The following is a 15254-nucleotide window of genomic DNA, read 5'->3' on the forward strand; positions in this document are numbered from 1 at the left end:
CACTCCCAATTTCCACAACCATTTCCCAAATTTATTTATTTATTTAATTTTCTTCTTTCGAAAGCCAATTTCCTTTTTTTTTTTTTTTTCAAAACCAATTTCCTATTTCTTTCAAACCATAATCCCCATTTCTTTCCTAATGAAGTGCATAAATGCTTCATATTTTACAATGTCATGCCAATATAGAGTTTCATTATTGCAAATTCAAACATTCACAATATGCACACTTTATAGGAAATATTTCAAGTTCCACATCATGCTTCTAAGTCACAATTTTCAACTAATATAACACAATTGGCATGAAATATAAACATTTTAGAATGCTTTCTCACACAATATAACTAATACATATAATCACCTTTACTTCACATACAACAATTTAGTTACTTTAAGGAAATCAACACAAATAAAACATGCTAGGCAGCAATTATAAAAAAATAACTCACAACAATCCAAGAAATTGTGAATTAAACACCCTTACCTCAAGAAGGATGAAAACTCTCAAAATAGGTCCAAAAATTCGAAATCCTTAGAGTGCACCAAATGATGAATTATTTACACCCACATGTAGATCTCGTCGTGCTCTCCGATTTGCCGCAAATGGCACTCAAAAATTCTAAAGGATGAAAAGGAAATCAAAGATTGAAATTTTGCATAAAAGAAAAAAAAAAATAGAAGGGAAAGAGAGAAATAGAGCCTACAGGAGAGAGAGTAAAAAAATCTGATGGTGGGTATGGCCTTTAGGCCATTAAAATGAAATAAAAGTGGGTCCCACTCACTTTAAAAAAAAAAATCTTTTTATCTTTTAATTTACCACAAAACACACACACACACACATACAATCTACATTGTAGCCTTATAAAACACATTAAATAAAATGAATGGTATGCAAGTGGATCCAGCCAAAACCCCCGTACGCGATAATTTCGGAAGTGAGTCCCACTCGAGACTGTTCGGCACGAAAAACGAAAAAATGCTGAAATGGCAACCGATACATTTTCAAGAGTTCTAAACTCGGAGAAATGTCTGAACCAACTCTCGGACACACCCGGCACACCCTACAGTATCCGGCACACAAAACGAGAAAAGACAAAAATACCCTCAGAAAATCGAAAAATTCCAGAAAATGGAAAATGATGAAAAACAGAAATATTACATCTTAGTCGATCCCAATTTCATAAAATAAATTTAAAACCTTTCAATTTCAAACCGTTGTAAAATTCAATTTTCAAAATAAATTTAATTAAAATAACAAATTAGTGACTAATTTAAACCTGTCCTTAGTCGATCCTAATGTGATAAAATCATAAATTTAAATCCTTTCAATTCTAAACTTTAATTCCCACAATAAATTTAATTTAAAAAATAATAAAAATTTAATGACTAATTTTAACCTTTCCCCGGTGGATCCTAATTTGATAAAATCCTAAATTTAAATCATTTCAATTCCTAACCTTTGTAAAATTTAATTTCCAAAATAAAATATTGGTGACTAATTTAAACCTTTCTTCAGTCAATCCTAATTTGATAAAATTAGAAATTTAAATCCTTTCAATTCCTAACCTTTGTAAACTTTAATTCCCAAAATAAATTTAATTTCCAAAAATAAAAAATTAGTGACTAATATAAAACTTTCCCTAGTGAATCCTAATTTGATAAAATTAAAAATTTAAATCTTTTCAATTTCTAATCTAAAATTTAATTTTCAAAAATTAAAAATTAGTGACTAATTTAATTTCCAAAACTTTCTCTAGTCAGGCCTTGGGTTTGCTTTCCAATAGTCACCGATTTGAGTCTCCGTAGGGTTACTGGAGGCTTACCTGGTTGTTAACTTTAGGGCCTTGTGGAATTAGTCGAGGTACGCGCAAGCTAGCTTGAACACTCACGATTACCCAAAAAAAAAAAAAAAAAAAAAAAAAATGTGAGATGCTAGAGTGTTTGTTATTGAGTAAATAATAATGAGGGTAGATTGGTCATTTTGTTCCTTCAATTGACTTGGTCAACCAAAACAAGGGGTCTTATTAAAGTTATACAAACTTGAGGGGTCTGGTTGACGTATAGACATACCCGAGGGGTCCAAATAAAGATTACCTTAAAAATTTCAACTTTATGTTCCGCGGAAGTGCCCACAGACAATTCAAAACAACGTTTCTATGGTCCCACCAACCGATCGTTTAATCATAAAAAAGTACCCTTCATAAGATAAAGATCTAATCCCCACAATTAAAATATCTCATCCTTATCTACTTTCATTGTCTCCTTCCGTCATTCATTATTGTGCCTATATATGTGTATATATATTTGTGTGTGTATATATATATATATATATAAATGCACACACAGACCCCAATACACCATTGTGCCTTCAAAGTCTTGTTTGGATAGAATGATGATAAGATCACTACCCCTTCCTCAATCTTCATCTCCTTTCCTTCTTGAACACAACGATCTTCAGTCTTCAAGATCACCATCAACCATATGTTATTCTTCCAGAAACAACGCTTATATACCCAAACTCGAACCTTTTAGCAGAACCAAGTTCGACAGAGTCGTTAAAGACCCTCCTTTGATTCAAAAATCCGAAAACGAACTTGCAGGCAAGTTTCAGATTCAGTATAAGATGACTAGATTAAAATTTATTTAATTTTATTTTTGTTGATTGTTGTTGTTGTTGGGTATAGGTGATTAGTTTTGGCGAATTTCTGAATATAAAATGGATTATTTTTGATATCCGTGTGTTCTGTTCTATCAATGTTCAGATTACTGTTCAACGCTCGAAGGGGACCCTTCTTATAGCTGTTGGAGAGCCTATTTCGAACTGAAAGAACTTGAAGTAAGTTTATTCATATGTGTTTTTGAAATATTGAACAAGTTATTTATTCTGTTTGGTTGCTGAGAAAATGGAGGACTTTGAGTCTTCAACTTCAAGAGTCCGTGTCATAAAACTCGGAATGTGTTGGGTCGTCTAGTGTCTTCTCATCTTTATAGTCTCATCAAATTGGTCCACATAAAAAAGAAAAAAAGAAAAAGGATATTTTATTTTTGAGTACTGATTTAGAGGCTGAATCGGCCTCTTTCCTTTAAATCATTATTCTTTATATATATATTTTTTGGTTTTTTTATTAACGAAAAATCAAGTCACCTTTTAGCCACTTGACTCTATGATGGTTTGGAAACTCCGGATGCACCCACAAACCACTTGCCTCATTTGAGTTCAGGATTCACTTTTGGTGAGTCTTGATCCGGAAAAGTACTTTCAAAAGCCTTACCGATCACGATTGCTTCAACTCCCACTATTGGTTTAAGTAAAATTCATGGTGATTTGTGGGTGATTGCGGGATCTGTGGTTTAGTGGTGATTGAGAAAATCTAGAATTTATGTTGTAGTCGCGCAATTCGAACGATTCTTTCTTTTTAAAAAAAGAAAAGAAAAAGGAAAAGAGTCTGTTGATAAAGTAGAACAAAAAAATATGATTAGTGTAGTCTTTTGTAATAACAGGGAAAAGACTTTGTTAAGAGAAGATGTTAAAAAATTAAACACAAGTAGTGGAAATGGGGATGTAATTGTGGCTCATTTTCTCAAAAGCCAAACGATTTAAAAAAAAAAAAAAAAATCTCTGCTAGAAACTTAATTATGAATTTTTGATTTCAGAGTGAGACTCCAAAGGAAGATGTGGAAAGGTTAATCCTGCAAGCAGGTGGGATCAAATCTCTAATTGGATGCTTACACGGAATTTCGGCAATCAGTAAACGGAAAAAAGAATCCAACGGATCTCCAAAGACATTGAACGCCGAGAAGAAAGAGGAGAGACCTTTTCCGGTGCCAGATGGGTTGCCAAAATCGCAGGAAGAGATGGATGAGGAAGAGAAAGGCAGAATGCCAGATTCACCATTCACCAGAATGCTCAGAAATAAAGGGAGGTTCCCTGCTTGGTACTCCCCTGCACCTGACCACGAAACCGATTGATATATGCATGAACTAGTTGGTAGTACAGTATATGCAATGAGTTTTGTGTTCGTTGTAAATTGTTTTATATTTTGTTTATGGATTTTAAGCTGCGGGATTATATTTTTGTTTTTGAATTATGTGATACTAGTTGTGGTCAAGTAAGCTCTTATGTGTAATACTAGGTTAATCATATTTAAACTCTGTAAAATTTCTGCCAAGTTTTAATAATGTGATGATATAGTTTAAACTTCAATTGAAATCGTTAATATATATATATATATAAACTTATCAGGTCAACTTAGAGAAGATCTACTATTGGCTACTTTGGGTTCTAGACTTCTTGGTGCTATAGGATTGGTGCAAGTGCAACCTATTGAGGTGAAAATTGTGCTTCTACATGTAGTTGTAACTGTCTTCAAACTCTATATTCTTTAACATGAAAAAAGAAAGAAGGAAAAGAAAATTGAAACATGAGATTAATATATGGGTTGGTATAACAGTATATAGTCACTTTCAAAAGCAAAATGATGTTGGTACTTAAAATCTGTTGGGTTAGCTGTCAAATTCTACACCAAAAACATAGGCAGACCTTGCATAACTTAGGGAAAAAAGAAAAAAAAATTATATCGAGGCTAAACTTGGTGACATGAACCAATATTTATTAATTCTAAGTCTTTAATCTAAAAAAAAAAAAAAAAATCATAAGTACTTCCTAACTTATTGATCCAAATATTGTAGGAGTAAGATGCACAAAAGTTTTATTATTATTATTTGTCCGGACAAATAACTCTCCACTTTTCTCTTCCAAAAGAGACAAGATCCCATTAGACCAAAGGTCTTGGTGGTTTTGTCTTCAGTATATATTTATTTCCTAATTCTAAGTCTTTAATCTAAAAAAATAAAAAAAAAATCTGAAGTACTTCCTAACTTATTGATCCAAATATTGGAGGAGTAAGATGCACAAAATAATCACATGTTTAGAGCATACCATTTCATTTTGACATGTAGTTGGAAAATAATTTTATCCTGAATAGCATATCTCTTTACATAAAGAGATGTATGATGTGGCTTATATATCACTGCAAAACATGTGTTGTTCATTTATGTCCCCAAAATTAGGATTTTAAGCCATTTGATACATGAAATATTATTGCATGCATTCTGATTTATACCTGCGACAAACAAAATATAGTTAAAATAATTTTTTGCTAAGTTAGGAAATCATCAAAATCTTAATCAAAATTGCTCACATGTAATTTACAGGTGGTGGTAACTTTTACCATAACACGAAAAAAGTCATAATGCCCAATGTACAAAGATTACTTCCAAAATTTTCTCGTACCAGCTATTATAATGTGTGTAATGTGGTTAATTTATGGAGAAAGACTAGGTCAACGTGAATATTTGTTAGCATTGCTAAACCTGTGCTGTGCTATTGAGGCTAACAACCAAAATCCCGACAACCATCCCTAGATTTGTTTGTGAAATTCTTGGCAAACCTCCAAATTGGTGGTGTATCCTAGAATTCCGCTGCTAAAACGGAGGCCTCTGTCAACGGACTCTCACTCCCTCCCTCTATACCTCCATATAACACCCTCCTTTTCTTCCCATGAATGAAAAGCTATAGGCAGCCTTGGACCTATCCAAGGTGGTCTCTGGCATTGTTATATCAACCGAAGATGAAGAGCTTGGGAAACTTTCTTTTCCTCTCCTTCCTATTATTCTCTTCATTTTCTTCCTTCTCTTTGGCTTTAGCAGATGTTGAGGCATCCTATGCTCCGCATCGCCAGCTTCTGACATTCGATGCTGTTCCTGCCACTTTTGAAAATTCAAGGATAGCAAGAGCTTATGTTGCTCTCCAGGCATGGAAAAAATGTATATATTCGGACCCGAAAAACATGACCACCAATTGGGTTGGTTCCAATGTGTGCGCCTACAATGGCGTAATCTGCTCACCAGCACTTGATGACCCCAAGTTGAAGGTTGTTTCTGGTGTTGATCTTAACCGTGGTGAAATTGCCGGTTCCCTTCCTCCTGAGCTTGGGCTCCTAACGGATATTGCTCTTTTCCATATTAGCTCAAACCGATTTTTTGGAAAAATTCCTGATAGCTTCTGTAGGCTTACGCTTTTGTTCGAGCTTGATGTTAGTAACAACCGCTTTTGTGGTTTATTTCCGGATGCTCTTCTAAATATGCCATCCCTCAAGTACCTTGATGTTAGATTTAATGAGTTTGAAGGTGCATTGCCCCCAAAGCTCTTCGATATGAAGCTCGACGCTTTGTTCCTGAATAACAACAGGTTCTCATCCTCCATTCCTGAAACTCTAGGAAACTCCACAGCTTCAGTTATTGTGTTTGCTAATAACAAATTTAGTGGTAGCATTCCGAGTAGCATTGGCAAGATGAAGAACACATTGAATGAGATACTTTTCACAAACAATGATCTCAGCGGTAAGCTACCTGATGAAATGGGGTCGCTGACTAACATGAGCGTTCTTGGCGTGGGTTCTAACCAGTTGAGTGGTCCGTTGCCAGCCAGTTTCTCTAATCTCAAGAATGTTCAGCAACTGGACATCGGAAATACTTTATTGACAGGAACTGTCCCGGATAGCATTTGCAGCTTGCCACATTTGTCGCACTTAAGATTCACTGGTACCAACTTACACGGAGATGGTCAAGCATGCCAACAACCTTCAAGGCCGGGCGTAGTGGTGGAGGGAAATGTTCCTCCCTCGAGCCCCTCCACCCCAAAAGTAGAACCCAATCCTATTCCAACCCCTACTTCCAAACCACCAATGTCCCCTCCTCCAAGCTCTTTGCCCGGCCCATCACCTCCTTCACAACCGGAAAAGACTTCTACTTCACCTCCTCCAAGCTCTTTGCCCAACCCATCACCTCCTCCGCAACCGGAAAAGACTATTACCTCATCTCCTCCAAGCTCTTTGCCCATCCCATCGCTTCCTCCACAACCAGAAAAGACTATTACTTCACCTCCTCCAAGCTCTTTACCCATCCCCTCGCTGCCTCCACAACCAGAAAAGACTATTACCTCACCTCCTCCGCCACTTGATCCTTTGCAACCGGGAAAGACTTCACTACCTCCAAGCTCTTTGTCCAATCCGCCGCTTGATCCTTCGCAACCGGGAAAGACTTCACTTCCGCCAAGCTCTTTGCCCAACCCATCACCTTCTTCACAACCAGAAAAGACTTTTACTCCACCTCCTCCCACTTCTGACCTACCAAGTGTGCCACCAAAGCCATCTCAAGATCCAGCTTCACCTTTGACACCTGTTCCAGCTCCTCCAAAACCTTCTTCTATTCCAGATTCACCTTTGACACCCGTTTCAGCTCCTCCAAAACCTTCTGAGCCATCTCCTTTTTCTCCTCCGCCTTTGATGCCCGTTTCAGCTCCTCCAAAACCTTCTGAGCCATCTCCTCTTTCGCCTCCACCTTTGACGCCCGTTTCAGCTCCTCCAAAACCTTCTCAGCCACCTCCTCCTATCCCAGCTTCACCACCAGTTTTGACTCCTCCCCAATCTCCAGTCCCGTCTCCAGCTGTGGATCCTCTAAAACCTTCTGGGCCAATTCCAATCTCCGCTCCTGCTGCCACACCAGTTTCTGCTCCTCCTCCCAAACAAATTGAGCAACCTCCGGCGCGAAGCCCAACTCCTCCACCTCCAACACCCCCACTTTCATCTCCTCCTACACCATCTCCTAACTTCGCAAAATCAATCGCACGTTCTATTCTGCCACAAGCTTTAAATGGCCCTTTTGCACCACCACCTTCCTCCACAGTGAAATCGCTCGCACCACCCCATGAACCTGTTTATGTGTTGCCATCGTCCCCAGAAGATATTCTGCCAATACCCTCGTCCAAACCGAAATCACCCCCACCCCCACGTCCTTCACCACCCCCACCACCTTCACCACCTTTTGTTGATTTGCAGATACATCCACCACCACCCCCCTCCAAATATCATCCACCCCCACTACCCTCCTCCAAATATCATCCACTACCACCTTCTTCCAAACCTCATCCATCACCACCCTCCTCCAAATCTCACCGAGCACCACCAGAAGGAGATTTGCAAATTGATATTTACACCTGATCAGTTTACTCACCACCACTTCCATTTCCTTGATTATTCCCAACCGCCACCACCCATCCAATCACCCCCACACCATTACAATCTCTCTCTCTCTCTCTCTCTCTCTCTCTCGTGTTTCTTCACCACCACCAAACCACCAAGCAACAACGACACGGGACATCTTCATCCATTCAACAACCTTGTGCTCCTAGTACTTGCTGCCACAACCACCTATGTTCCTAGGCTACTAACTAGTACATCACTAGCATATCATACTGTATATTAATATATACATAGACTCACTCTGTAACCTGAGCTTCCAAGAGGTGGACATTGTTTGTTGTTTGCCTCTACATTGTTATTACTAAGAAATTTAATGTCTATTATTGTAAGACAAGAAGATATTAAATTGCTGTTTCTCTTCAGGTATAATGGTGACTCAATTACAGAAATGGAAATAAAAAAAAAGAAAAAGAAAACAGCTCTCTTATGAGTGTTTAATTTTTGAAATATTATAAACAGTTCTCTTCTGGATTCAAAATTTGGCTAATTTCTTCTTGTCTTGCTATATGATTAATTACTAGGAATTTTTTTGTTTTCGTCGATTGGAAAGCAATTGTTGTTGTTTTTTTTTTTTTTTTTTTCCTCTCTCTCTATATGGTTAAGTGGTAATTAAATTTATATTTCTAATGATTGTGAATGGCATTCACAAAATTAATATAAAATTAAGAACACAAGCAAACACTAATCGAGCCAAGTCAGAATTCACCCAGTAAAGCCTGTGATAGATAAGATGTTTATATTGTGAAAACCATTAAATATACATTTAATTAGTACCTGATAAGATGCAAAAGTAAAGTCCAATGTCATGATAAGATGCACAAGTAAAATTTATGCACCACACTGTCACTGCAAGTCCATAATGCACACAAATCACCAATGCACTGTCAGGTGTCTTACTCAGTGTTCTTCCAATGCAGCTATTATTCAATTAAATGGGAGTTTTTTCAATTCAAATTTGGCTTCCATATTAACCTTTCCTCACATGGGCATCTTCATTGAACTCTTATCTCCTTGCAAAGTCATTGACACCATTTTTGTTCCAGCTTGTTCTGGCTTCTTTTCCTGGATTAGAACAGGTCTGTTGTCCTTTGATGCATGGCTCATCCATGGTTGTGATCTTCTTAGGCATTTTGTTTGCCTTTTTCGATTTTCTGTTAGCTCCTGGATTAAAAAAAAATAATAAAAAATGATATGGTGTACAATAGAAAAGAATGAAAAAAAAAAAAAAAAATTCATATGAATGACCCATCGGGGATAAAGGCAAGAATGGTGATGATGATGAATTGTTTATATTTTTTCTTCTCTGATGCACCATCATATATTGCTTTTTTTCTTTTTTAATACTTGCCTACCTACTGAACGGTGAGTAAGAAGTTTATGTCCAAAAGATAAAGTGACAAATGCCTTTACAATATAAAATAATAAAAATAAAAGATTTGAGTAACTCTCAAGTGAATACCGATCTGGCAATTTTGCAGTTCATGAGGCTCTTAGATGCGATTTTCAAAGTTTTGTTTTTTGATTTAAGATTTTCCCTTTCATGCCCTTTTTTCTGATTCTTCTTTTGTTCTTTAGTTCTCTTCTTGTGTTTAGTATGATTTAAGTCGTTACATGAGTGTTTTTTTTACTAACGAAAAAAGAAAACATAAAAGTAAAATAATGATCCCGTTATTCATTGTGTTGGAAAATATAATGAATAAGATAGAGACTATTATGTAATCGCAAATAAAATGAGAGTACAAGAAGTAAGCATACTATTTAAAGAAATCAATAATAATAAAATGAATAAAAAATAAATAAATAAAAGACATATTGGGCATTCACCTAAAGTTATATGACTTTGTTACAGGATGTGAGCAAATTTTGAAATACAGAAAACAATTTTCATCAATTATTTTTAGTCTGTTGTCAAAGATTGATTATTTTCTATGATTTGACTACAGTTTGTTCTTAAGCAATCAGAGCCACAACCATATTCTATGTGCTTAATAAATATGACCAATCTTCAATAATGTTTTATGTTCTTCAATAACTAAAATGCATCAGTTGTGAACCCAAATTCTCTTCCGTGCTTATCGTTCATGCAACGACTTATACAAAATTTTCACATTATTTATACCGTAATTTTGAATTGCTTATATAACAAATTTACGATATAATGTATTACATTAACAATCTATACAGTGTAACTAAGGCGCGCATTCCACTATTGTCTAAATAAATGTTATATATGTATATATATTTTGAATATAATAGTAATAAAAAACTCACATATATCACTTCGCACTAACACGCCTATAACTAGGATTGGCTTCAGTTGATAACTTGATAATAAATCACTAATATAATTGATGATTTGATGGATCAATCAATTTATATTTGCAGACAAACTTCAAAATATTTTGCCTGTTCTATAAGTTTATTATTCTGGCTTAACTTTCAAGCATAAAACTCTGCCGAATCCTTTTTATTATGTGGTTGTTAAATTTAGAGAAATACTTCCTCCAAATTATGACAATATTTAAAAATATATTAAATGTCCAATAAATTATTAATTGTTTATTGCGTCCAAAAGTGAGGTTATACACGAAGTAGTAAAAGAGATGTACACAGGTTCTCATATATTTCTATTGAAATAGTTATTTCTTTTTTATTTTATTTAATTTTACTTCCCTTGGTTAATAAAATCAATTACACTTAGAAAGAGTGTGGACAGATAACAGAAAGAAACAGCCTATTATCAATACAAAGATCATCCTATTTTTATCACTGGTCCTCAGTGTTAAAAGGTAATGGATCTAATGGTGGTAATTTATGTAGCTAGTTGGTTGAAGGAAGACTTGGTCCTCCTCAAGTGTTACTATGACCAAACTCTAATTCAGGCAAATTAATCGAAATTGAAGTAGCGATCTCTAAATTAATCGTGAGTGAAATCATAATGACCGTCACATTTTGTGCTGTATATTAAAGCTCCATGAATTCCGGAACTAAAAATGGAATCCTCTAAAACTTCCCTCTCTCTACCACCACTATAAGTACCTCCATAACTCCCATACAAGAAACCAGAAGCAGCCTTGGATCTTATCCAAGGTGGTTGGAATATCTGACCACCGAAAAGATGAAGATCTCCGGCAGCTTTCTTTTCCTCTCCCTTTTGTTCTCTTCATTTTCATCGTTTGCCTTGGCTCATAACGAACTGAAGGATGCTAAGGAAAGTCTTCCCAAGGTGTATGAGGTTTATCTCAAAGATCTTGGTGGCATGAAATTTGCAAATATCAGGCTCAGGAATGCTTATCTTGCTCTTCATTATTGGAAATCAGGTTTTGTGTCTGACCCGCATAATGTTACTGGCAATTGGGTTGGTGAGAATGTGTGTGCCTACTCTGGTGTTGTCTGCTCAAAGGCAGTTGATGATTCCTCCTTGACCGTTGTTTCTGCTGTTGATATCAGCCATGCTTATATTCAAGGATATCTTTTTGATATTCTCGGGCTCTTGACTGATATTAAAAGTTTCAAGATTAACAACAACCAGTTTCAAGGAGAATTCCCCAAGAACTTGTCCGGGTTTCAGGAGTTGCAGAAACTCGATATCAGCTACAACCGCTTTGTTGGTTCATTTCCTGACGTTCTTCTGGAGTTGCAATCTCTCAAGTACCTTAACTTGAGGTACAATGAGTTTGGAGGGCAATTGCCCCGAAAACTCTTTGAGAAGAAGTTTGATGGTGTGTTCTTTGACCACAACAAGTTTACAACTAACACTGATGAATGTGAGTTGATCTGTGGAAACCAGCCCAACAGTCCTACTCCAGATGCACCACAAACACCTACTACCCCCTCAACACCTTCTCCACCGGCACCAAAACCACAATCACCGACACCAGAAAGTCCTGAATTCACCCCGCCGCCAACAACTAAACAGTCACCGCCATCACCGGTTGGTACACCTTCCGTCCCATCAACACATACTTCAACTCCACCAACCCCATCACCCCAAGCATCACCTCCTCCGACACCATCTACGAGTTATAATCCACCTCCCACATCAAAGCCACCAACATCAACTCCGCCAACCCCTTCATACCAAGCATCACCTCCTCCGACACCATCAAAATCCACTCCACCAACTCCTCCATCTAAAACAACACCTCCTCCAACACCATTAACACCATTAACATTCACTCCACCAAATCCTACATCCGAAACAACACCTCCTCCGACACCATCAACATCAATATCCATTCCACCAACTCCTACATCTCAATCCACTCCACCAACTCCTACATCCAAAACAACACCTCCTCCGACACCATCAACACCCACTCCACCAACTCCTACATCCAAAACAACACCTCCTCCGACACAATCAACATCCACTCCACCAACCCCTACATCCAAAACAACACCTCCTCCGACACCAATAACATCCACTCCACCAACCCCTACATCCGAAAAAACACCTCCTCCGACACCATCAACATCCACTCCACCAACCCCTACATCCAAAACAACACCTCCTCCTACACCATCAACATCCACTCCACCAACCCCTACATCCAAAACAACACCTCCTCTGACACCATCAACATCAACTCCACCAACCCCTACATCCCAAACAACACCTCCTCCGACCCCATCAGCATCCATTCCACCAACTCATACATCCGAAACAACACCTCCTCCGACACCATCAACATCCACTCCACCAACCCCTACATCCAAAACAACACCTCCTCCGACACCATCAACATCCACTCCACCAACTCCCACATCCAAAACATCACCTCCTCCGACACCATCAACATCTACTCCACCGACTCCTACATCCGAAACAACACCTCCTCCGACACCATCAACATCCACTCCACCAACTCCCACATCCAAAACATCACCTGCTCCGACACCATCAACGAGTTATACTCCACCTCCCACATCCAAGCCACCATCATCAACTCCACCAACTCCTTCATCCGAAGCCTCAACTCCTCCGCCTTCCACTTCAACTCCATCAAGCCCTTCATCCAAAGTATCACCTCCACCAAAAGAAGTATCAACTTATATTCCACCTCCAACTTCCAAGCCACCAACTTCAACTCCGCTAAGTCCTTCATCCCAAACATCACCTCCTCCAACACCTTCAACGGGTTATACCCCACCTCCCACATCAAAGCCACCAACATCAACTCCACCAACCCCTTCATCCCAAGCATCACCTCCTCCAACACCATCAACAGGTTATACCCCACCTTCCATATCAAAGCCACCAACATCAACTCCACCAACCCCTTCATCCCAAACATCACTTCCTCCGACACCATCAAGGAGTTACACTTCACCTCCCACATCAAAGCCACCAACAACAACTCCACTAACCCCTTCATCCCAAATATCACCTCCTCCAACACCATCAAAGACTTATACTCTTCCTCCCACTTCTAATCCACCAAGTCACACACCAGTTTCGAGTCCTCCTAAACCTAACAAAGCATCTCCTGGCCCAGCTCCGACTCGAACACCAATTTCAGCTCCTCCTAAACCTGGCAAAGCGTCTCCAGGTCCAGCTCCAACTCAAACACAAGTTTCGGCTCCTCCTAAACCTGGCAAATCATCTCCAGGCCCAGCTCCGATTCAAACACCAGTTTCATCTCCTCCTCAACCTAGCAAAGCATCTCCAGGCCCGTCTCCGACTCAAACACCAGTTTCTGCTCCACCTAAACCTCTCAAAGCATCTCCAGGCCCAGCTCCTGCACGAACACCAATTCAATCACCTCAGAAACCTCCTAAGGCATCTCCATTCCCAACTCCAACTTTAACACCAGCTTCTACTCCTCCTAAACGATCTCCGGTCCCGGCTCCAGCTCCAAAACTAAGTTTCCCACCTCAAAAACCTCCTAAGCCATCTCCAGTATCAGCTCCGACTCACACACCAATTTCAACTCCCCCTAAAAGATCTCCAGTCCCGTCTCCAACTCGAACACCAATTTCTCCACCGCAGAAACCTCCTAAGTCGTCTCCAGTCCTAGCTCCGACTCAAACACCAGTTTCACATCCTCCAAAACAATCTCCAGTCCCAACTCCGGTTCAAACACCAATTTCTCCACCTCAGAAACCTCCTGAGCCATCTCCAGTTCCAGCTCCAGTTCAAACACCAGTTTCTCCTCCGCAAAAACCTTCTAAGCCATCTCCGACCCCAGCTCCAGTTTTAACACCAGCTTCTGCTCCACCTAAACCAACTAAGCAATCTCCATCCCCAACTTCAGTTTTGACACCAATTTCACCTCCTCCTAAACCCACTAAGCCATCTCCAGTCCCATCTCCAACTTCGACACCAATTTCAACTCCAAAACCATCTCCTGTAGCACCAACGGTTCAATCGCCTCCACCAGCACCAACACCCGCACGATCATTAACTCCTCCTAAGCCATCTCCTGTCCCACCACCGGCTCAATCACATCTACCACCACCACTACCACCTTCTACGCTAGTTTCAACTCCAAAACCATCTCCTGTCGCACCAACGGTTCAATCGCCTCCACCAGCACCAACACCCGCACGATCATTAACTCCTCCTACTCAAGCTGTACCTTCACCACCGCCAAAGCACGATGACTTCATTCTCCCACCAAACATGGGCTTTCAGTACTCTTCCCCACCTCCACCAATGTTCCAAGGCTATTAAATAGTATACCATTAGGTTTTTTTTTTTTTATTTTTAAATTTATTGTTTAATATATGTATTGATACCATTGATTTTGACTTTACATGAACAAAGTCACTCTTTTACATGAGTGTCTAAACAATGGACATTACTTTTTACTTTAATCTACATTTGTCACCTACGTGGGATTCAGTTGACATTATGTTGCACATGACTTTATTTGTTGACGTCTTTTGTGTTTGATGTTACAAATAATCAAAGTAAATTAACACATTGTTTCAGTGACTTATGATTTGGTTGATTTCTCTGAATCTAAGACAAACCCGTCAAATTATCTTTACTGGTAAGTGGTTAAGGATGTTTGTGATAGCTTGGTTGGGACAATTCTAGACAAACTCTTCAAGGATGTTTGTAATAGAGTTTTAATTTCTCTTAATCTAAGACAATTCCTTTCAAATTATTCAAAATTAAAAATTTCGTCCTTCCAGCACACTTGGGAT

General features: G+C 38.6%; 3 protein-coding genes across 3 annotated transcripts; all 3 read left to right on the forward strand.

The window, feature by feature from the left end:
* The first annotated feature begins 2309 nt into the window (after positions 1–2309).
* Positions 2310–4201, forward strand: LOC132294041 (CCG-binding protein 1). Its single transcript, XM_059791762.1, has 3 exons — positions 2310–2597; positions 2760–2833; positions 3652–4201. Exons 1-3 carry the CDS (start codon positions 2387–2389, stop codon positions 3964–3966), a joined length of 600 nt encoding a protein of 199 aa, XP_059647745.1. The 5' UTR covers positions 2310–2386; the 3' UTR covers positions 3967–4201.
* A 137-nt stretch (positions 4202–4338) lies between these two features.
* LOC132294040 (leucine-rich repeat extensin-like protein 4) lies at positions 4339–8586 on the forward strand. The gene has a single exon (XM_059791761.1). The coding sequence runs from the start codon at positions 5562–5564 to the stop codon at positions 8055–8057; it is 2496 nt and encodes an 831-aa protein (XP_059647744.1). The 5' UTR covers positions 4339–5561; the 3' UTR covers positions 8058–8586.
* A 2630-nt stretch (positions 8587–11216) lies between these two features.
* Positions 11217–14951, forward strand: LOC132294042 (proline-rich extensin-like protein EPR1). Its single transcript, XM_059791763.1, has one exon. It carries the CDS (start codon positions 11218–11220, stop codon positions 14773–14775), a length of 3558 nt encoding a protein of 1185 aa, XP_059647746.1. The 5' UTR covers position 11217; the 3' UTR covers positions 14776–14951.
* The last annotated feature ends 303 nt before the right edge of the window (positions 14952–15254 follow it).

This window comes from Cornus florida, unplaced genomic scaffold, assembly GCF_030987335.1.
Source record: "Cornus florida cultivar Cherokee Brave unplaced genomic scaffold, ASM3098733v1 CherokeeBrave_3.0.0_Hap2_Chr02, whole genome shotgun sequence".
NCBI lineage: Eukaryota > Viridiplantae > Streptophyta > Magnoliopsida > Cornales > Cornaceae > Cornus > Cornus florida.